The 23,889-nt window shown below is 39.5% G+C and overlaps 3 protein-coding genes and 2 pseudogenes across 3 annotated transcripts; 3 read left to right on the top strand and 2 right to left on the bottom strand.

Annotated features, from left to right (window-relative positions):
- The first annotated feature begins 1,388 nt into the window (after nt 1-1,388).
- LOC118241307 (chemokine-like receptor 1) lies at nt 1,389-2,487 on the top strand. Its single transcript, XM_035525955.1, has 2 exons — nt 1,389-1,416; nt 1,505-2,487. The coding sequence occupies exons 1-2, from the start codon at nt 1,389-1,391 to the stop codon at nt 2,485-2,487; spliced, it is 1,011 nt and encodes a 336-aa protein (XP_035381848.1).
- An 818-nt stretch (nt 2,488-3,305) lies between these two features.
- LOC113569072 (chemokine-like receptor 1) lies at nt 3,306-6,589 on the top strand. The gene is made up of 2 exons (XM_035526492.1): nt 3,306-3,363; nt 4,720-6,589. The coding sequence occupies exon 2, from the start codon at nt 4,734-4,736 to the stop codon at nt 5,754-5,756; it is 1,023 nt and encodes a 340-aa protein (XP_035382385.1). The 5' UTR covers nt 3,306-3,363; nt 4,720-4,733; the 3' UTR covers nt 5,757-6,589.
- A 4,657-nt stretch (nt 6,590-11,246) lies between these two features.
- Nucleotides 11,247-12,540, top strand: LOC113568921 (C3a anaphylatoxin chemotactic receptor-like). Its single transcript, XM_026997059.2, is given in 2 exon segments — nt 11,247-11,469; nt 11,472-12,540. Coding segments are annotated over 2 exon segments (1,002 nt in total). The 3' UTR covers nt 12,251-12,540.
- Nucleotides 12,541-18,348: 5,808 nt separating this feature from the next.
- Nucleotides 18,349-19,257, bottom strand: LOC118241442 (annotated as a pseudogene).
- Nucleotides 19,258-21,603: 2,346 nt separating this feature from the next.
- Nucleotides 21,604-22,691, bottom strand: LOC118241306 (annotated as a pseudogene).
- Nucleotides 22,692-23,889: the final 1,198 nt, after the last annotated feature.

The raw sequence follows: 23,889 nt of genomic DNA, 5'->3' as shown, positions 1-23,889 counted from the left end.
AAACAGACACTGCATGGCAGTGCCCGGTGCCCATCTAACACAAGGCTGACCAAGAACCGTCAGCCAGAGAGATGCCTGTGAACGAGGGAGAAAGGCAGTGTGCCTGCCTCTGGGTAATCTGGTATGCTCCACAATGTGAAGCACTTAGGCGCACAGACATTAGGCGCGCACACATACAAACAAGAGCGCCATTCCAGACATAAGGCACTGTGACGTGTCCTCAGACTCCACAGACACGCGGGGGTGCACGTCTGCCCCGGTTCGGAAACTTCAGTTCATGTTCAATAATTCACCTAAATTGTATCATTTCATGCAATTTATAATTTTAGCGCACTGCCTAAATATGGTCTTGAGGTTAAACATCAGCACGTATTTTTTGAAAGTACTGTACACTAAACGCATTTTCTAAACATTTTGACAATGAGCTGATTACGCCACATTAGAACCATTAGCCAGCTACTTATCTTACATTTACGTTTACGGCATTTAGCAGACAAAAAGGACTTTGTCATTTACTCATAGAAACATCCTAGCCAGTACAGTAGCTTGCCTGCTAATGCCGGATAAATAACCGCGAGGAAAAGCAGGGCTTTCATAATCGCGTTACTGTGGTCCATCGAAAAGCAAACTTCAACCAAAGTCGCGAAAGAATTACTTTATTTTACTCTTCGATTAAAACATTCGGATACTATTAACTCGTCTTGCGACATCCTGATACTCAACTGATACTCAAATTCAAGAAACGTTACATAGAGCACAACCAATGAGAAAGGACGTAAAATTGCGTAGGAAAGGAGGAGTAGAGTTGTCCGTGCTTTAGCGATTCAATATGAAGGGCCTTTTAGGGGGAAACACTTGCACATACGCACACAACTTGCACTTTACTGGGAAACACTTGCGCATAAATATGAAACATCTTCACATAAATAATCTAATACTTTACAAATCTGTAAAGGCAGATTTTCATATGAAAATTCTGAGATTGTTACTACCTATGTTGTACCTATGTTATATGTTGTGATAAAACAACTTATTCATATAAAACTTATGTCATTGGCATAAGCTGGCAAATTTGTGGATAAAATGGTTTTGTTTGGGAAGTTTTAGCTTGGTTTTCCCCAGGACATCGGGGTTGCCATTCTTCCCGTGGCGTCCTTGGTTCTCCCTTTTCGATGTGGTGTTTAGTTTTTTCCCTCTTGTTTTGTCATCCTCCATTCATTTGAAGGGCGATATATGCCCCAGTTCTTTTATAGCTGCTGCAATCTAGTGGGTATTTGGCCACCTTGTAACAAAGTGGCCGGGGTTCACTTCCCACCTTTGGTTACTTACTTTTCTTGTTTACCTCTTCCAAGATCTAACTGTTCTGCACATGGGCCCACCATTAGAGCATGGTTGCTCACCCAGTAGGCTTTTGGGGTAATTACCTAGCTGACCTGGATTCGAGCCCACTTTACACAATCTCTTCTCTTCACTGAGATTTCAGATGAATTAACTCTTTTTACAGTAGACTCAATGGATTTCACTTTGGATTACTCCAACTATGGCAGTTACACAGTGGATAACCTGACATATGAGGAGGTGTCTTTTAGAGTACTCCCAACATGTTCTGGAGAAGTTCTGTGTATTGCATTGGTGGTCATTAATGCAGTCATCTTCCTGCTGGGAATCATAGGGAATGGCGTGGTGATCTGCATAACTGGCTTGAAGATTAAGAAGTCAGTCAACACAACATGGTACCTCAGCTTGGCCGTGTCTGACTTCCTGTTCTGCTTCTTCCTTCTCTTCAACATCTTCTACATGGCAACGTCTGACTGGACCTTTGAAATCTTCATATGCAAGTTCATGTCCTTCATCATGTTGCTCAACATGTTCAGCAGCATCTTCCTCCTCGTCATTATTAGCGCGGTCCACTGTGGGGCAGTGATGGTCCCCGTGTGGGCACAGAACCAGCGCACCATAAGCAGGACCTTGGTGATGGTTAGTCTGGCATGGGTCGTCTCTGCTGCCCTGAGCGTTCCATCCATCATTTTTCGCAATGTTCGGCAACATCTGGGCATAAGCCGGTGCCTGAACAACTACAGCATTAGTCAGTACAGTCATGAAACCATCGCTATAAGCCGGTTCCTTGTTGGATTCCTCATCCCGTTCCTGATCATCATCACCTGCTATTCCATCATCATCTTCAAACTGATTGTGACATTTTTCCTGTGCTGGCTTCCATACCACTCGTTAGTGCTGACTGAGCTGAACCAAAGCATCCATGCTGAGTTCATCCCCATCGCACTCAGAGCTGGCACCTTAATCACATCAACAAATATCTTTCTCAACCCGATACTCTACATGTTCATGGGCAACGATTTCAGGAGAAAGTTCAAGAACTTGCTGGTTTCAAAGATGAATAAAGCAATGGGACAGGAGGGACGCATGCTGAGCCGCTACCCGTCACGCTCTAACTCTATGGATGCTGGAACTTCCACTCACATCTGACCTTCAGCTGGAGCTGTGGTAAATAAATTAATGCAGTTCCATAACTAACTACTCTTTTAAGTAGGTAATAAAAAATGTATGTGGTAAATACACTTGGGTTTTCTAATTACTTGAACTGAAGGTAGGGAGTTAGACCTGTCTCTGATTATGGTCTAGAGTTCTCACCACTTTTCTTTTGGATGCAAATTATGACTAGTTTTGATAATAATCTTGATCAAGAACTAAGACAGAATCAGCTAATTTAATTCAGCTCCAGATTGGATATATTTTAGTCCAAAAAATGCAATTTCTGATGCTCACGCACAGTGTAAATATATATTGTAATCTGCATAGTCATGCTTTCATTCTGCAGTTCCTGTAAAGTGTCTATGATGTGCATGATGATCTGTCGTGATTAATCAACTGTAATAGTCTTGTTACATAATAAATATTATTGATTTACTTTTGTTGTCTGAAGACATTCATTGCTGGATTTTGTTTAGCATACATTAGACTTACAATAAGAACCTTCTGTACATGCATCATATAGCGTGTGTGTGTGTGTGTGTGTGTGTGTTAAGGGGAGTATGGTGGTGGCTGGAGACATTACTTGATCTAACTGATAAGCTGTGAATCATTTTTATCTCTCTCTTTTAGCTCTAGCACTGTGTGACTCCTCTAGTGCCAATTACCCAACAGAACAGTAGAAGCACTTCAGCAGACAGTGTTAGGTGTAGGGGGAGTGTCACTATGTGGTTTGCAACACCTTCTTTCAGTCGAAAACTTTATTCAGCTCAGCAAGGAACTTGATGACATGAAGCTATACTAACACAAAAAGGTTTTCCATTACTGACATTAAAACCACGAATTCTACACCAAAGCGAGAGACATCAAAAAGTGAGTCAATCATCATTCAAATCTGTACATATAGGATACAGTCACTTACAGGATATACAGGAAGTTGTGTTTAAGAAATTGGATTATTGTAGATATGTGTATTGTGCATATCTTTGTGAGATACTCCTATTGTATTACACAGGAAGTCCCAACCAATGTTATGCCTGCACAGTTAGTACTATGAATTTGATTCATTTGGTTCAGATAGTTTCAGTTTTACATATGTTGTACAAAGTACCAAACCTTTCCAAAATGTACAGATATTGTCTTTAAATTGGACATGAATTAAATACTATTTTGAAATACTGGCTGAGTACCACAAACAGAAGACAGCTGGTAACAGTAGTTGGGTTGCTGTAAGACAGTATAGCAAACTGTGTGTACACTGCATGTAACACCAAGGATGGAGATAATATGGAGAAAAATGGAGATAAAGATGAGGAGGCACTGAAAATTAGATATGGACAGAAGAATAAAGAAAGAATCAGTCTTCCATGTCTGGTTCTGTCCCCTTAACTGGGTTGAAACTCACCCTGTCAAAGTATATCCTGACTAGTCAAAGTGAAGGGAAGATGACCAGTCTACACAAATGCATTATATATACAAACTCATTAAATACGTACATACTGTTGAATAGAATACCTAGACAGTAGAAGAGAAAAATGTTTTGAATTATTTATTTTGTATTTGTTTTACCCTGATAGAGAACTGAGAACTATCATTTTGACTAGTATTGTTTTAGGCTTGTTTGTAACAACAAAATAATTTTAACTACATGCAGTTTTTAAACACCTGTGTATGACATTTTGTCAAAGTTAGGTGTGAGGCAAGAAACAAGCAAGTTTATTTTGTCGAGATAGAAGAATAAAAAAGAAAAAAAGAAAATTCACTTCAGTAGCATAGCTGATTTGAGCATTCTGTAGACGGCTTTTAGAGGCCATTAGTGGGAAGCACTGGACTCAGGCATCTGTGGGGATTAAACTAACTGGTGTGACTGGTGTGAGAGTCCTAGCTGAGTACCAGCCTGGGCAACACACTGCAATTAGGCTGTTCCATAAAAATAAATATATAAACCAAACAGCTTTTTTATTACAGATATCTGCACATTTTAATACAAATTTAAGATACTGAATGCTGGACACATAGGTGCCACTATAAACATTCACTATTCAGCATCATCATTAATTCTATTTAATTTGGAGTTAATCCTCACAGAGGTCTTGCTCTTTTTGTTATCTTAATCTTTACAGTTTATAGCTCATTATCAAACCTCATCTAGGAAGAAGTGAAGTCATTAAAAGAGGTTTTTGTTGTAAGTCAGAAAAACTACATTTTCTGTTTCTGTTTGCTGTACAGAATCAAGAGACATCATGAATTCCATCGAAGTGACGCAAAATTACTATGATTATGATTACCTCAACACAACAGATACCCCAACAGTGTCTTCACCATCATGCAGAGATACGATGTGTGTGATCTTAGCAACAGCCAATGTGATCATCTTTGTGCTGGGTGTCACTGGAAATGGTCTGGTGATTTGGATCTCTGGATTTAGGATGAAGATCTCGGTCAACACAACCTGGTACCTCAGCCTGGCCGTGTCTGACTTCCTGTTCTGTGCCTTCCTGCCATTTCATGTTGTCTACTTGGTTAAAGGTGACTGGGTCTTTGGGCTCTTCTTGTGCAAGCTCCAGACCTTCATTATGTTTGTTAACATGTTCAGCAGCATCTTCCTCCTCATCATCATCAGCGTGGACCGCTGTGTGGTTGTTAGGTTTCCCGTGTGGGCGCAGAACCAGCGCACTGTAAAAAAGGCCTCTGTGATAGTCATGCTGGCTTGGATTGTCTCAGCACTGCTTAGCACACCATCAGCCATTTACCGGAACATCAAGGAAGATCACATGACTTCAATAAAAACATGTTACTACAGATACACAGATGTTAAAAATCAAGACCATATTGCCATTGTAGTGTGCCGATTCATTTTTGGATTTGTGATCCCGTTCCTGGTCATCGTCACCTGTTATGCTGTCATCATCCAAAAGCTGAAGACCAACCAGATGGCAAAGTCCAAAAAGCCGTTTAGGATCATGACAGTGCTGATTGTTTGCTTTTTTATCTGCTGGTTTCCATTTCACACTGTTGCTTTCATGGAACTTGACACTAAATATCACAGTCTTGTTCCCACTGGACAAAAAATTACTACCACTCTAGCCACTGCAAACAGCTTTATGAACCCGTTTCTTTATGCTTTCATGGGGAAGGATTTCAAGAGTAAGTTTTATCGAGTTCTGTTGAAGATTGAGATTGCAATCGAGGAGGAGGGACGGAGTACAGTCCGAGGGACGTCTATCACCAACTCAGGGGAAGGCCTACGTTCAACTACCATTTAAGGTGTCTTGTGTATGTTTTTGTCTGTCATGAAGATTATCAAACAATTAGGTAAAAAATAATGTGTAAATATTTGTATTTGCTAATGCAATTTTGCCTCTTGCAGAGCTCACTCATGTTATCTTTGTCTAGAGTAGTCTTGGTTTATAGGGAAAACAACTGCATTTATCTACTTAAAAAGCATTTCAGGGGACATAAAACATTTGTATAGTTCATATTTTTCTGCAAATTTTGAACATCACAGTCACAATACTTTATGTTGACTGGTGCTTTCATAGTTTTGAGCATGTTGAGAAGATTTGCATCAAAAGAAGAAATGTCCTGCATCACACTTAAAGGGAAAGGGTGGTATTGTTAAAAGTCCACATTGTTACCTAAGGCTTGTAACTTGATGAATTAAGCCACATTTAGTAATTCTGCACAATAACTAGTTATCACAGGAGGCCACCATGATGGACTACAGGGAACAAAACTGGCTGAAATCTTAAAACATTGTCAGGGTTTTCTCTATAGCCTTTCAGTCTCCTGCAAATTTGCCTTTGCTTTATCACTGCCATGACCTATCAGAGACTCTGTTGCTTGCCTGTAGCATACATTAACGTTGCTGTTGAAACATGACAGTATTCCTTGGTCACTTAAGGCAATGTACCTTTGTTATGGTCTCCATGTTTTTTAAATGGCCAAATTAACCATATGAGAAAGTAAGCAAAGAGTATCTGTTTGGTCAAGACAGTTTGTTAACCACTTGTACCTATTTTTGCATACATTGTCTTTGTAATAACTGTAATTGCATGAGTTTTTCTAAAAGCATTCACGAAATGAAACTCAATTTAAATGCTCAGTGATTTTTCTGAAGTTTTAAACTATGTTTATTATTGTGTTTGCTTCAGCTGAAAATATTGCTGCTGGGTCTTAATACTGGTTGTTTTTCATGTCCTTAGTCTTATGGTGAAATTGGCTGATGCTGGTTAAATATGCATTTCCCCCTATTCTATGTCTAATTCTCTCATGCACACAAATCTTTCAGATTAAAGATGAACAAGATAGGAAATCTCACAGTTTAACCTTTTGTATATAAACCACGAATTAATGCATATTGAATGTGCTGGGTTTTGCATTTTATTTCTGTAGCAAGCATTTGTAATTCGGTGATTTTATTTGCTTTCTTAAAGGTGGTACTTGCAAAAACATCTGCTTTTCTTTGTACATTCTGTAATGCTGTACACTGTATACTTATTATGGGCACTGTATATACTGGATATAGTTCATTAGCTCTTCACTTATAGTGTATTTTTTAAATGCACAACTTTGCAATGTTGCAAAAAGGACAGGTGATGTTTTGTCCTCACACTTAGTGCTTATTATAGGCATCTCTGCACTTTAACACACTGCATCTCTGCACATTTAACACTTGGCCACTGTCATGTAAAGGTGACAAAAACACTAAATTTGCATGCATCACGTGGTCCATTACAACTTGAGCATTTAACTTTCCCAAAAGCAGAAAGTTACATTTCTGGTTCTCTTTAGTTTTCTTCTGAACAATTAAGCAGGTGTTTCTTCCACATTCATTGCCTATGTCCTTGTGCACAAAGTGAGGTACATAAAAACAGTGGCCTGCACAGACTTGACCTCAACTCCACTGAAAGCCTTTGGGATTGGGATTTGAAACATAGAGCAAGGCCCTTCCATGCAACATCAGACCCTGACATCACAAATGCTCTTTTGAGGCATAAAATCCTACAGACACATTCCACACTTTGAAAGGCCTTCTCTGAAGAGTTATAGCCGCAAAGAGGAAGCTAACTCCATAATTTTGGAATGTCGCACATACCTTTGGCCATAAAGTATAGATAATATTAACTTGTCTACTCTAAACAGGTACATCAATTTGTTAAAACATGTCACAGCTAAAAATGTAAGCAAGCGTGACTTTTGAATGCAAAAGTTTAATGAAGACTAACAAGAATTTAGAAGTGGCAGGGACCACACCACCCTGCACACGGAACACAATGCGCACCATGCCACCCCATGCCCACTTATGCCTACAGGTTGCAGCAGAGACAGTGCCCATCTGCATCTACAATCAGCAGCCACCTGGGCAGCCCTCCAGATGAACCTTTGAACCCACACAGTCAACAGGTGTGGACCGGTCAGATTCTGGAGGGCAAGGCTCCCCTGCCCCCAAAAGAAAATCCAGAGGGGCGCCTACTCTAGGAACCAAGGTGATTCAAGACACCAGACCCTTGGTCATCTGTGTTAGGCTGCTGTTAGCCTGTGCTTCGTCTCTTGATCTGGTGTGGACTCAACAACACCATCTTTCAAGCCCGCAAAAAATAGAGACAACACATGCTTTCTGGCAAGCTATGGGAGCAGCACTGCTGAGCTCTGGTTTTCAAATCCCAAATCCCAATCCGAAAGGCTTTCAGTGGAGTTGAGGTCAGGTCTGTGCAGGCCACTGTTTTTATATACCTCACTTTGTGCAGAAGGACATAGGCATGCTGGAAAAACTCTAACTTTTCCCACAATGTTGGAAGTGTGTGTGTTCACATTATCTTAGCTACTGAAAAAAAAAAAAAAAAAAAGAATATGTGAATTAAAATGAAAATAACATTTTCTATTGAATTATTTACAGCAAGGCCGTTTGATTAGCTAGCTAGCTACTAGTTATATTTTTCATTTTACTAGCTTGTCATGTATATAGCTAACTAACTAGTTAGCAGTGCTCCCTTTTGATAATAACCAATGTCTTAGCTAAGCTAGATAATGCACTTGCTTTAGTGAGCTAATCTGTGTTTTTGGTAGGTTAATCAAATCTATCAAGCATATTGCCATTGTAGTGTGTGATCCTGTTCCTGGTCATCATCAAAAGAAGAAATGTCCTGCATCACACTTAAACGGAAAGGGTGGTATTGTTAAAAGTCCACATTGTTACCTAAGGCTTGTAACTTGATGAATTAAGCCACATTTAGTAATTCTGCACAATAACTAGCTATCACAGGAGGCCACCATGATGGACTACAGGGAACAAAACTGGCTAAAATCTTCAAACATTGTCAGGGTTTTCTCTCTAGCCTTTCAGTCTCCTGCAAATTTGCCTTTGCTTTATCGCTGCTGTGATTTATCAGACTCTGTTGCTTGCCTGTAGCATACATTAACGTTGCTGTTGAAACATGATAGTATTCCTTGGTCACTTAAGGCAATGTACCTTTGTTATGGTCTCCATGTTTTTTAAATGGCCAAATTAACCATATGAGCAAGTAAGCAAAGAGTATCTGTTTGGTCAAGACAGTTTGTTAACCACTTGTACCTATTTTTGCATACATTGTCTTTGTAATAACTGTAATTGCATGAGTTTTTCTAAAAGCATTCACGAAATGAAACTCAATTTAAATGCTCAGTGATTTTTCTGAAGTTTTAAACTGTGTTTATTATTGTGTTTGCTTCAGCTGAAAATATTGCTGCTGGGTCTTAATACTGGTTGTTTTTCATGTCCTTAGTCTTATGGTGAAATTGGCTGATGCTGGTTAAATATGCATTTCCCCCTATTCTATGTCTAATTCTCTCATGCACACAAATCTTTCAGATTAAAGATGAACAAGATAGGAAATCTCACAGTTTAACCTTTTGTATATAAACCACGAATTAATGCATATTGAATGTGCTGGGTTTTGCATTTTATTTCTGTAGCAAGCATTTGTAATTCGGTGATTTTATTTGCTTTCTTAAAGGTGGTACTTGCAAAAACATCTGCTTTTCTTTGTACATTCTGTAATGCTGTACACTGTATACTTATTATGGGCACTGTATATACTGGATATAGTTCATTAGCTCTTCACTTATAGTGTATTTTTTAAATGCACAACTTTGCAATGTTGCAAAAAGGACAGGTGATGTTTTGTCCTCACACTTAGTGCTTATTATAGGCATCTCTGCACTTTAACACACTGCATCTCTGCACATTTAACACTTGGCCACTGTCATGTAAAGGTGACAAAAACACTAAATTTGCATGCATCACGTGGTCCATTACAACTTGAGCATTTAACTTTCCCAAAAGCAGAAAGTTACATTTCTGGTTCTCTTTAGTTTTCTTCTGAACAATTAAGCAGGCGTTTCTTCCACATTCATTGCCTATGTCCTTGTGCACAAAGTGAGGTACATAAAAACAGTGGCCTGCACAGACTTGACCTCAACTCCACTGAAAGCCTTTGGGATTGGGATTTGAAACATAGAGCAAGGCCCTTCCATGCAACATCAGACCCTGACATCACAAATGCTCTTTTGAGGCATAAAATCCTACAGACACATTCCACACTTTGAAAGGCCTTCTCTGAAGAGTTATAGCCGCAAAGAGGAAGCTAACTCCATAATTTTGGAATGTCGCACATACCTTTGGCCATAAAGTATAGATAATATTAACTTGTCTACTCTAAACAGGTACATCAATTTGTTAAAACATGTCACAGCTAAAAATGTAAGCAAGCGTGACTTTTGAATGCAAAAGTTTAATGAAGACTAACAAGAATTTAGAAGTGGCAGGGACCACACCACCCTGCACACGGAACACAATGCGCACCATGCCACCCCATGCCCACTTATGCCTACAGGTTGCAGCAGAGACAGTGCCCATCTGCATCTACAATCAGCAGCCACCTGGGCAGCCCTCCAGATGAACCTTTGAACCCACACAGTCAACAGGTGTGGACCGGTCAGATTCTGGAGGGCAAGGCTCCCCTGCCCCCAAAAGAAAATCCAGAGGGGCGCCTACTCTAGGAACCAAGGTGATTCAAGACACCAGACCCTTGGTCATCTGTGTTAGGCTGCTGTTAGCCTGTGCTTCGTCTCTTGATCTGGTGTGGACTCAACAACACCATCTTTCAAGCCCGCAAAAAATAGAGACAACACATGCTTTCTGGCAAGCTATGGGAGCAGCACTGTTGAGCTCTGGGGACAAACCATGTCTCCTGGGTGAGGTCCACAGAAACCATGCACATAGGGAGAGTTCTGGGTTGAACCATGTCCCCAAATGGGGTAGGGGGAGCACCACCCTAAAAGTTGCAGACAACACAGTCCAAAGGTGAGAAAGCGCAAAGTGGTGGAGCAAAAAACTTGCTGCCTCCCAAAATAGTCAATTATTCTGTCACAAGTGAAGAATGGGCAAAAAACAGGTGAAGAAAGCATTAGTTTCAAACTAAGGTTCTAAAGCAATAAAGATTCAAAAATTCAATAATTAGATAATTAGAGCATGTGTCCAGCAAGCCAATGCTGAAGCATCTTAGTCAAAACATTTCAAATTCTTGTGAGGCTAAGCACCACCTAAAGGACCTCCCTGAAGATTTCACATTATCTTAGCTACTGAAAAAAAAAAAATTGTATGTGAATTAAATTGAAAATAAAATTTCTATTGTCATTAAAAGAGGTTTTTGTTGTAAGTCAGAATAACATTTTCTGTTTCTGTTTCTTGATTCTGTACAGAATCAAGAGACATCATGAATCCCATCAAAGAGATACAAAATTACTATGATTATGACTACCCCGACATAACTGATACCCCAACAGTGTCTTCACCATCATGCAGAGATGCGATGTGTGTGATCTTAGCAACAGCCAATGTGATCATCTTTGTGCTGGGTGTCACTGGAAATGGTCTGGTGATTTGGATCACTGGATTTAGGATGAAGAAGTCGGTCAACACAACCTGGTACCTCAGCCTGGCTGTGCCTTCCTGCCATTTCATGTTGTCTTCTTGGTTAAAGGCGACTGGGTCTTTGGGCTCTTCTTGTGTAAGCTCCAGTCCTTCATTATGCTCGTTAACATGTTCAGCAGCATCTTCCTCCTCCTCATCATCAGCGTGGACCGCTGTGTGGTTGTTAGGTTTGCCGTGTGGGCGCAGAACCAGCGCACTGTAAAAAAGGCCTCTGTGATAGTCATGCTGGCTTGGATTGTCTCAGCACTGCTTAGCACACCATCAGCCATTTACCGGAACATCAAGGAAGATCACATGACTTCAATAAAAACGTGTTACTACAGATACACAGATGTTAAAAATCTAGACCATATTGCCATTGTAGTGTGCCGATTCATTTTTGGATTTGTGATCCCGTTCCTGCTCATCGTCACCTGTTATGCTGTCATCATCCGAAAGCTGAAAACCAACCAGATGGCAAAGTCCAAAAAGCTGTTTAGGATCATGACAGTGCTGATTGTTTGCTTTTTTATCTGCTGGTTTCCATTTCACACTGTTGCTTTCATGGAACTTGACACTAAATATCACAGTCTTGTTCCCATTGGACAAACAATTACTGCCACTCTAGCCACTGCAAACAGCTTTATGAACCCGTTTCTTTATGCTTTCATGGGGAAGGATTTTAAGAGGAACTTTTACACAATTCTCTCAAAGATTGAGATTGCAATCGAGGAGGAAGGACGGAGTACAGTCCGAGGGACGTCTATCACCAACTCAGGGGAAGGCCTACGTTCAACTACCATTTAAGGTGTCTTGTGTATGTTTTTGTCTGTCATGAAGATTATCAAACAATTAGGTAAAAAATAATGTGTAAATATTTGTATTTGCTAATGCAATTTTGCCTCTTGCAGAGCTCACTCATGTTATCTTTGTCTAGAGTAGTCTTGGTTTATAGGGAAAACAACTGCATTTATTTACTTAAAAAGCAGTTCAGGGGACATAAAACATTTGTATAGTTCATATTTTTCTGCAAATTTTGAACATCACAGTCACAGTACTTTATGTTGACTGGTGCTTTCATAGTTTTGAGCATGTTGAGAAGATTTGCATCAAAAGAAGAAATGTCCTGCATCACACTTAAAGGGAAAGGGTGGTATTGTTAAAAGTCCACATTGTTACCTAAGGCTTGTAACTTGATGAATTAAGCCACATTTAGTAATTCTGCACAATAACTAGCTATCACAGGAGGCCACCATGATGGATTACAGGGAACAAAACTGGCTGAAATCTTAAAACATTGTCAGGGTTTTCTCTCTAGCCTTTCAGTCTCCTGCAAATTTGCCTTTGCTTTATCGCTGCTGTGATTTATCAGACTCTGTTGCTTGCCTGTAGCATACATTAACGTTGCTGTTGAAACATGATAGTATTCCTTGGTCACTTAAGGCAATGTACCTTTGTTATGGTCTCCATGTTTTTTAAATGGCCAAATTAACCATATGAGAAAGTAAGCAAAGAGTCTCTGATTGGTCAAGACAGTTTGTTAACCACTTGTACCTATTTTTGCATACATTGTCTTTGTAATAACTGTAATTGCATGAGTTTTTCTAAAAGCATTCACGAAATGAAACTCAATTTAAATGCTCAGTGATTTTTCTGAAGTTTTAAACTGTGTTTATTATTGTGTTTGCTTCAGCTGAAGCTATTGCTGCTGGGTCTTAAAACTGGTTGTTTTTCATGTCCTTAGTCTTATGGTGAAATTGGCTGATGCTGGTTAAACATGCATTTCCCCCTATTCTGTGTCTAATTCTCTCATCCACATAAATCTTTCAGATTAAAGATGAACAAGATAGGAAATCTCACAGTTTAACCTTTTGTATATAAACCATAAATGAATGCATATTGAATGTGCTGGGTTTTGCATTTTATTTCTGTAGCAAGCATTTGTAATTCGGTGATTTTATTTGCTTTCTTAAAGGTGGTACTTGCAAAAACATCTGCTTTTCTTTGTACATTCTGTAATGCTGTACACTGTATACTTATTATGGGCACTGTATATACTGGATATAGTTCATTAGCTCTTCACTTATAGTGTATTTTTTAAATGCAGAACTTTGCAATGTTGCAAAAAGGACAGGTGATGTTATGTTTTCACATTTAGTGGTTATTATAGGCATCTCTGCACTTTGACACACTGCATCTCTGCATATTTAGGAGCAATGACAGCTAAGTCATGAAGTGATAGACCACACACACACACACACACACACACACACACACACACACACTCACACACACACATACACCTCCAAATTCCACTGAACGATAATACTAATGCTAAAAGACATTGTAGAAAAGCATTTACTTCCAACATTGTGGGAAAAGTTAGAGTTTTTCCAGCATGCCTATGTCCTTCTGCACAAAGTGAGGTATATAAAAACAGTGGCCTGCACAGACCTGACCTCAACTCCACTGAAAGCCTTTGGGATTGGGATTTGAAACTTCCATGCAACATCAGACCCTGACATCACAAATGCTCTTTTGAGGCATAAAATCCTACAGACACATTCCACACTTTGAAAGGCCTTCTCTGAAGAGTTATAGCCGCAAAGAGGAAGCTAACTCCATAATTTTGGAATGTCGCACATACCTTTGGCCATAAAGTATAGATAATATTAACTTGTCTACTCTAAACAGGTACATCAATTTGTTAAAACATGTCACAGCTAAAAACGTAAGCAAGCTTGACTTTTGAATGCAAAAGTTTAATGAAGACTACCAAGAACTTAGAAGTGGCAGGGACCACACCACCCTGCACACAGAACAAGGAACACAATGGGCACCATGCCACCCCATGCCCACCTATGCTTACAGGGTGCAACAGAGACAGTGCCCATCTGCATCTACAATCGTCAGCCACCTGGGCAGCCCTCCAGATCAACCTTCGAATCCACACAGTCACCAGGTATGGACCGGTCAGATTCTGGAGGGCAGGGCTCCCCTGCCTCCAAAAGAAAATCCAGAGGGGAGCCTACTCTAGGAACCAAGGTGACTCAAGACTCCAGACCCTTGGTCATCTGTGTTAGGCTGCTGTTAGCCTGTGCTTCGTCTCTTGATCTGGTGTGGACTGACTCTCTCAACAACACCATCTTTCAAGCCCTCAAAAATTAGAGACAACACATGCTTTCTGGCAAGCTATGGGAGCAGCACTGTTGAGCCCTGGGGACAAACCATGTCTCCTGGCTGAGGTCCACAGAAACCATGCACATAGGGAGAGCTCTGGGTTGAACCATATCCCCAAATGGGGTAGGGGGAGCACCACCCTAAAAGTTGCAGACAACACAGTCCAAAGGTGAGAAAGCGCAAAGTGGTGGAGCAAAAAACTTGCTGCCTCCCAAAATAGTCAATTATTCTGTCACAGGTGGAGAATGGGCAAAAAACAGGTGAAGCAAGCATTAGTTTCAAACTAAGGAGCTAAAGAAATAAAGAAAAACTCAATAATTAGATAATTAGAGCATGTGTTCAGCAAGCCAATGCTGAAGCATCTTAGTCAAAACATCTCAAATTCATGTGAATAAATTACACCCATTATTACAATTAGAGGCTAAGCACCACCTAATGGACCTCCCTGAAGATTTCACATTATCTTAGCTACTGAAAAAAAAAAAAAAAGAATATGTGAATTAAAATGAAAATAACATTTTCTATTGAATTATTTACAGCAAGGCCGTTTGATTAGCTAGCTAGCTACTAGTTATATTTTTCATTTTACTAGCTTGTCATGTATATAGCTAACTAACTAGTTAGCAGTGCTCCCTTTTGATAATAACCAATGTCTTAGCTAAGCTAGATAATGCACTTGCTTTAGTGAGCTAATCTGTGTTTTTGGTAGGTTAATCAAATCTATCAAGCATATTGCCATTGTAGTGTGTGATCCTGTTCCTGGTCATCATCACCTGTTATACTGTCATCATCTGCAAGCTGAAGACCAACCAGATGGCAAATATCAAACAACAGCTTAGGATCATGACATTTTCATGGAATTTGACACTAAATATCACAGTCTTGTTCCTACTGGACTAACAATAGCTCAGATTCTAGCCACTGCAAACAGTTTTATGAACCCGATTCTTTATGCTTTCATGAGGAAGAATTTTAAGAGGAAGTTTTATGCAATTCTGTCGAATATAAAGAGTGCAATCAAGGAGGAGGGAAGGAGCACAGTCTGGCGTGGCCATACGAACAAACACACACACGCACGTGCACGCCGAGGCGTCTGGGACGAGGGGCCGTACCGTGACAGTTCCGGTACCTTCGCTTTTAGTAACACTGTTTCTTACACAATCATACTGCCAGTTTCCAGTTGACATTCCAGTCCATTTAAGTTTTCAGCCATTCGTGTCAGTGGTGGCACACTGACTAACTATTATGCACTGGCTGGTACATAACAGGTGTCTGAGTCTGTCCATCTTGTTGATACTCATCAGTAGTTATGGGAAAGTTAAGAAAGCCAAATGTAAACAATGTGTGACAAGAAATAAAAAATGGAAACATGTCAATCTCAACTTTTTTGTTTGCAACCCATCAACCAACCATTTGTGATATATATATATATATATATATATATATATATATATATATATATATATTAATCCATAATTTGTAATATATAATCCATAGTAATATATACTTTGTCCTAGTCAATTTGTTGATATGTTAAGAATTTTGAGAGTTTTTAGATTAGGTGTTAACTCTCAGGTCTGATTAATCTTTAACTTATAAAGAACAGTTAGATGTTTTATCTTTATCACAACAAGACGCCACAGGCTGTGGCAGAAAATTGCTGAGAAGAAGAAACATTTAGTTCTAGCATTTATGTCAGCGGTATGATATTACAACAGTATTACTATTAAAACAGAAAACTCATAGTGTAAGGAAATACCTTATTGTGTATTTGTTTTTGTATATGTGCGTTATTCATTTATGTTCAGTCTGTGAACTCGTCAATGGAACTTATAAAAAATATACAGTCACAGCTCCCTTTAGGTACAACTACTTTATAAACTGGTCCATTTTATCAAGTCCATTTACCAAATAGACGTTTTTAGGTATCTATTTCTCTGAATAGGCCCTACTTCATGAGACATAATTAGTTCTTCCTGATAAATAAAATAGCTTAAAAAAAGTTTATGTTACACATCAGTCCTGCTCTTTGAAATCTATACTAGTTAACCACTAGAGGTCAGCAGGGACCACACAGTAGAGATTAACTGCATGGATGTACTTGCCCTCAAAATGAAATCAAATAGATTAATAATATTATAAAAGTAGATATAAACAACTAATTGTTTTTACAGTGTCACACTTTTGTATGAAACCTTCTTTTTCCAAGAAAGCTTGTTAACACCATTAGCACCAGCAGGCAGAAATAAAAGCTCGTATATTCTTTACTACATATGTACCCGTAAGTAGCATGAATAATGTACAACACAGACACATACAGTATATTATATGTGTAATATCAGTCATTTTGCAGGCATTAATAAAGGAAAATTATAACTACACCTATATTTAGATTTGTATGTTTCTATTACATTTTGTATATTATTACATTTTGAAGTATAAAAGTTCAAGTTCAAGTTTGGTTTATTCGTCACATACATAGTCATACACAGTATAACTCGCAGTGAAATGGTTGAGCATTGCACCACGCTCTGACTGTGTGAGAAGGTGCAGCATCACATTTGGCTATATAAAGAGAGATCAGCCCAAACACAGCAGCGGTGTCGGGGAAGAGAAGAGAGATCAGCCCAAACACAGCAGCGGTGTTGGGGAAGAGAAGAGAGATCAGCCCAAACGCAGCAGCAGTATTGGGGAAGAGAAGAGAGATCAGCCCAAACACAGCAGCGGTGTTGGGGAAGAGAAGAGAGATCAGCCCAAACACAGCAGCGGTGTTGGGGAAGAGAAGAGAGATCAGCCCAAACGCAGCAGCAGTATTGGGGAAGGGAAGCAGACACTAAACTGAATACACCCAATCAAATCTACTACTTGTGATGAATTACTACTTGTGGCAATTGATGGGAGAGAACATTATTCTAGTATCAAGTGTAAACAATCCCACACAATTCACATACTTCAGTTAATCATTGTACTTACACAAGAGTTATACATAGAGGAGCTGCATATTAATTCTTTAGGAATATGAAATCATGCTGGAGAGACCCAACAATGTTTTCAAAGAAGTCATTGAAGTTTTTGACAGAAGTGGACAATGACATTTTTCACTTTCTCTGTAAATCAGATGTGGTGTATTTGCAAAGTCCTAATTTTTCATGACACCTACCTAACTTGCCCTGTGCAGCTTCATGTCCATGAATCTCCTGATCCTTTCAAAAACCTTCCCATCCTCCTGCAGTGTGAAGTGTGTGAGGTACAAAACTGTCCCACACTGTATATAGCTGTATACAGTATAGCTAGCTATTTAGCAAGATTAGTAAATGTGGCTTAATTCATCAAGTTACAAGCCTTAGGTAACAATGTGGACTTTTAACAATACCACCCTTTCCCTTTAAGTGTGATGCAGGACATTTCTTCTTTTGATGCAAATCTTCTCAACATGCTCAAAACTATGAAAGCACCAGTCAACATAAAGTATTGTGACTGTGATGTTCAAAATTTGCAGAAAAATATGAAGTGTACAAATGTTTCATGTCCCCTGAATTGACTGTGCTTTTTAAGTAAATAAATACAGTTGTTTTCCATATAAACCAAGACTACTCTAGACAAAGATAAGATGAGTGAGTTTTGCAAGAGGCAAAACTGCATTAGCAAATATAAATAATTACACATTCTTTTTTACCTAATTGTTTGATAATCTTCACGACAGACAAAAACATACACAATACACCTTAAACGGTAGTTGAAAGTCTGCCTTCCCCTGAGTTGGTGATCGACGTTCCTCGGACTGTGCTCCTTCGCTCCTCCTTGATTGCACACTCAATCTTCGACAGAACTGCATAAAACGTCCTCTTAAAATCCTTCCCCATTAAAGCATAAAGAAACGGGTTCATAAAGCTGTTTGCAGTGAGTAGAGTGGCAGCAATTTTTTGTCCAGTGGGAACAAGACTGTAATATTTAGCGTCAGGTTCCATGAAAGCAACAGTGTGAAATGGAAACCAGCAGATAAAAAAGCAAAGAATCAGCACTGTCATAATCCTAAACGGCTTTTTAGAATTTGCCATCTGGTTGGTCTTCAGCTTTCGGATGATGACAGCATAACAGGTGACGATGACCAGGAACAGGATCACAAATCCAAAAATGAATCGCAATATGGTGTAGATTTTTAACATCTGTGTATCTGTAATAACACGTTTTTATTGAAGTCATGTGATCGTCCTTGATGTTCCGGTAAATGGCTGATGGTGTGCTAAGCAGTGCTGAAACAATCCAAGCCAGCATGACTATCACAGAGGCCTTTTTTACAGTGTGCTGGTTCTGCACCCACACAGGAAACATAACCACACAACGGTCCACGCTGATGATGAGGAGGAGGAAGATGCTGCTGAACATGTTAATGAACATGATGAAGGACTGGAGCTTGCACAAGAAGAGCCCAAAGACCCAGTCGCCTTTAACCAAGTAGACAACATGAAATGGCAGGAAGACACAGAACCGGAAGTCAGACACGGCCAGGTTGAGGTACCAGGTTATGTTGACCGCCTCCTCATCCTAAATCCAGAGATCCAAATCACCAGACCATTTCCAGTGACACCCAGCACAAAGATGATCACATTGGCTGTTGCTAAGATCAAACACATCGCATCTCTGCATGATGGTGAAGACACTGTTGGGGTATCTGTTGTGTTGGGGTAGTCATAGTAATAATATTCATTTTGTGTCACTTCGATAGAATTCATGATGTCTCTTGATTCTGTACAGCAAACAAAAACAGAAAATGTTATTCTGACTTACAACAAAAATCTCTTTTAATGACTTCACTTCTTCCTAGATGAGGTTGGATAAATTGTAAAGATTAAGATAACAAAAAGAGCAAGACCTTTTTGAGGATTAACCCTAAATTAAATAGGATTAATGATGCTCCTGAATAGTGAATTTTTATAGTGGCACCTATGTGTCCAGCATTCAGTATCTAAAATTTGTATTAAAATGTGCAGATATCTGTAATAAAAAGGCTGTTGGGTTTATATATTTATTTTTATGGAACAGCCTAATTGCAGCGTCTTGCCCAGGCCAGTACCCAGCCAGGACTCTCACACCAATCACACCAGTTAGTTTAATCCCCACAGATGTCTGAGTCCAGTGCTTCCCACTGATGGCCTCTAAAAGCCACCTAGAGAATGCTCAAATCAGCTATGCTACTAAAGTGAATTTTCATTTTTTATTTTTTATTCTTCTATCTCAACAAAATAAACTTGCTTGTTTTTTGCCTCGCTCCTATCTTTGACAAAATGTCATACACAGGTGTCTAAAAACTGCATGTAGTTAAAATTATTTTGTTGTTACAAACAAGCCTAAAACAATACTAGACAAAATGATAGTTCTCAGTTCTCTATCAGGGTAAAACAAATACAAAATAAATCATTCAAAAATTTTTCTCTTCTACTGTCTAGGTATTCTATTCAATCATTATGTACGTATTTAATGAGTTTGTATATATAATGCGTTTGTGTAGACTGGTCATCTTCCCTTCACTTTGACTAGTCAGGATATACTTTGACAAGGTGAGTTTCAACCCAGTTAAGGGGACAGAACCAGACATGGAAGACTGATTCTTTCTTTATTCTTCTGTCCATATCTAATTTTCAGTGCCTCCTCATCTTTATCTCCATTTTTTCTCCATATTATCTCCATATGTGGTGTTACATGCAGTGTACACACAGTTTGCAATATTGTCTTAAAGCAACCAAGTCACTGTTACCAGCTGTCTTCTGTTTGTGGTACTCAGCCAGTATTTCAAAATAGTATTTAATTCATGTCCAACTTAAAGACAATATCTACATTTTGGAAAAGTTTGGTACATTGTACAACACATGTAAAACTGAAACTATCTGAACCAAATGAATCAAATTCATAGTACTATTTGTGCAGGCATAACATTGTTTGAGACTTCCTGTGTAATACAATAGAAGTATCTCACAAAGATATGCACAATACACATTATATCTACAATAATGCAATTTCTTAAAAGCAACTTCCTGTATATTCTGTAAGGTGACTGTAGCCTATATGCACAGATTTGAATGATGATTTATTCACCTTTTGATGTCTCTCACTTTGGTGTAGAATTCGTGGTTTTAATGTCAGTAACGGAAAACCTTTTTGTGTTAGTATAGCTTCATGTCATCAAGTTCCTTGCTGAGCTGAATAAAGTTTTCGACTGAAAGAAGGTGTTGCAAACCACATAGTGACACTCCCCCTACACCTAACACTGTCTGCTGAAGTGCTTCTACTGTTCTGTTGGGTAATTGGCACTAGAGGAGTCACACAGTGCTAGAGCTAAAAGAGAGAGATAAAAATGATTCACAGCTTATCAGTTAGATCAAGTAACGTCTCCAGCCACCACCATACTCACCTTAACAACACACACACACACACACACACACACACACACAAGCTATATGATGCATTTGCAGAAGGTTCTTATTGTAAGTCTAATGCATGCTAAACAAAATCCAGCAATGAATGTCTTCAGACAACAAAAGTAAATCAATAATACTTATTATGTAACAAGACTATTACAGTTGATTAATCATGACAGATCATCATGCGCATCATAGACGCTCTACAGGAACTGCAGAATGAAAGCATGACTATGCAGATTACAATATATATTTACACTGTGCGTGAGCATCAGAAATTGCATTTTTTGGACTAAAATATATCCAATCTGGAGCTGAATTAAATTTGCTGATTCTGTCTTAGTTCTTGATCAAGATTATTATCAAGACTAGTCATAATTTGCATCCATAAGAAAAGTGGTGAGAACTCTAGACCATAATCAGAGACAGGTCTAACTCCCTACCTTCAGTTCAAGTAATTAGAAAACCCGAGTGTATTTACCACATACATTTTTTATTACCTACTTAAAAGAGTAGTTAGTTATGGAACTGCATTCATTTATTTACCACAGCTCCAGCTGAAGGTCAGATGTGAGTGGAAGTTCCAGCATCCATAGAGTTAGAGCGTGACAGGTAGCGACTCAGCATGCGTCCCTCCTGTCCCATTGCTTTATTCATCTTTGAAACCAGCAAGTTCTTGAACTTTCTCCTGAAATCGTTGCCCATGAACATGTAGAGTATCGGGTTGAGGAAGATATTTGTTGATGTGATTAAGGTGCCAGCTCTGAGTGCAATGGGGATGAACTCAGCATGGATGCTTTGGTTCAGCTCAGTCAGCACTAACGAGTGGTATGGAAGCCAGCACAGGAAAAATGTCACAATCAGTTTGAAGATGATGATGGAATAGCAGGTGATGATGATCAGGAACGGGATGAGGAATCCAACAAGGAACCAGCTTATAGCGATGGTTTCATGACTGTACTGACTAATGCTGTAGTTGTTCAGGCACCGGCTTATGCCCAGATGTTGCTGAACATTGCGAAAAATGATGGATGGAACGCTCAGGGCAGCAGAGATGACCCATGCCAGACTAGGCCCTGCTTATGGTGCGCTGGTTCTGTGCCCACATGGGGACCATCACTGCCCCACAGTGGACCGCGCTAATAATGACGAGGAGGAAGATGCTGCTGAACATGTTGAGCAACATGATGAAGGACATGAACTTGCATATGAAGATTTCAAAGGTCCAGTCAGACGTGGCCATGTAGAAGACGTTGAAGAGAAGGAAGAAGCAGAGCAGGAAGTCAGACACGGCCAAGCTGAGGTACCATGTTGTGTTGACTGACTTCTTAATCTTCAAGCCAGTTATGCAGATCACCACGCCATTCCCTACGATTCCCAGCAGGAAGATGACTGCATTAATGACCACCAACGCAATACACAGAACTTCTCCAGAACATGTTGGGAGTACTCTAAAAGACATCTACTTATATGTCAGGTTATCCACTGTGTAATTGCTGTAGTTGGAGTAATCCAAAGTGAAATCCATTGAGTCCACTGTAAAAAAAGCTAATTCATTTGAAATCTCAGTGAAGAGAAGAGATTGTGTAAAGTGGGCTCGAATCCAGGTCAGCTAGGTAATTACCCCAACAGCCTACTGGGTGAGCAACCATGCTCTAATGGTGAGCCCATGTGCAGAACAGTTAGATCGTGGAAGAGGTAAACAAGAAAAGTAATTAACCAAAGGTGGGAGTGAATCCCGGCCACTTTGTTACAAGGGGGCCAAATACCCACTAGATTGCAGCAGCTATAAAACAACCGGTGAATATATCGCCCTTCAAAGGAATGGAGGATGACAAAACTAGAGGCAAAAAACTAAACACCACACCGAAAAGGGAGAACCAAGGACGCCACAGGAAGAATGGCAGCCCCGATGCCCTGGGGAAAACCAAACTAAAACTTCCCAAACAAAACCAGAAAACAGGGAGGAACTGTAATGGCTAAGGGAAGCCTTTGGAGAGAGACAGATTTGAGGGGGAAAACTGGAGAGGGGAGGGGACATGTAAAAACACAAACACCTTTGCAGCACAGAAGTGAGGTGTAGTACGAGGGCTCACAGACCTCAATACCCAAAATTACCAGCTAGGAGCTTGGCTCAGAACTTTGGCAAAGACCCAACACTGACAGACTGGGTCACTGGGCTTAGATAGGTCTAGCCCAGCTGTTGTGCGTTAAGCCTGATTAGTGGTGTGCCTGACTCAAGGCCTCCCTCCCTCCCTTACAGATTGAAGTGCCTGACCTATATTTAATTTTAGTAAACACAAAACTGCAACATAATACAATCATAGCATGTAATACGTAATATTTCAATTTGAAGGCAATTTTTTTTTTGCTTGTCTGTTTTTTTGGGGTTTTTTTCAGGCCAAATCTCAGTGAAAAAGGTCCACAAATTTGCCATTTTATCCACAAATTTGCCAACTTATGCCAATGACATAAGTTTTATATGAATAAGATGTTTTATCACAACATATAACATAGGTACAACATAGGGAGTAACAATCTCAGAATTTTCAGATGAAAATCTTCCTTTACAGATTTGTAAAGTAGTAGATTATTTATGTGAAAATGTTTCATATTCATGCGCAAGTGTTTGGCAGTAAAGTGCAAGTTGTGTGCGTATGTGCAAGTGTTTCCCCCTAAACGGCCCCTCATATTGAATCGCTAAAGCACGGACAACTCTACCCCTCCTTTCCTACGCAATTTTACGTCCTTTCTCATTGGTTGTGCTCTATGTAACGTTACTTGAATATCAGTTGAGTATCAGGATGTCGCAAGACGAGTTAATAGTATCCGAATGTTTTAATCGAAGAG

Source organism: Electrophorus electricus, chromosome 5, assembly GCF_013358815.1.
Source record: "Electrophorus electricus isolate fEleEle1 chromosome 5, fEleEle1.pri, whole genome shotgun sequence".
NCBI lineage: Eukaryota > Metazoa > Chordata > Actinopteri > Gymnotiformes > Gymnotidae > Electrophorus > Electrophorus electricus.
Note: the sequence above shows the minus strand (reverse complement) of the source record. Positions and strands in the feature narration are given on the sequence as shown.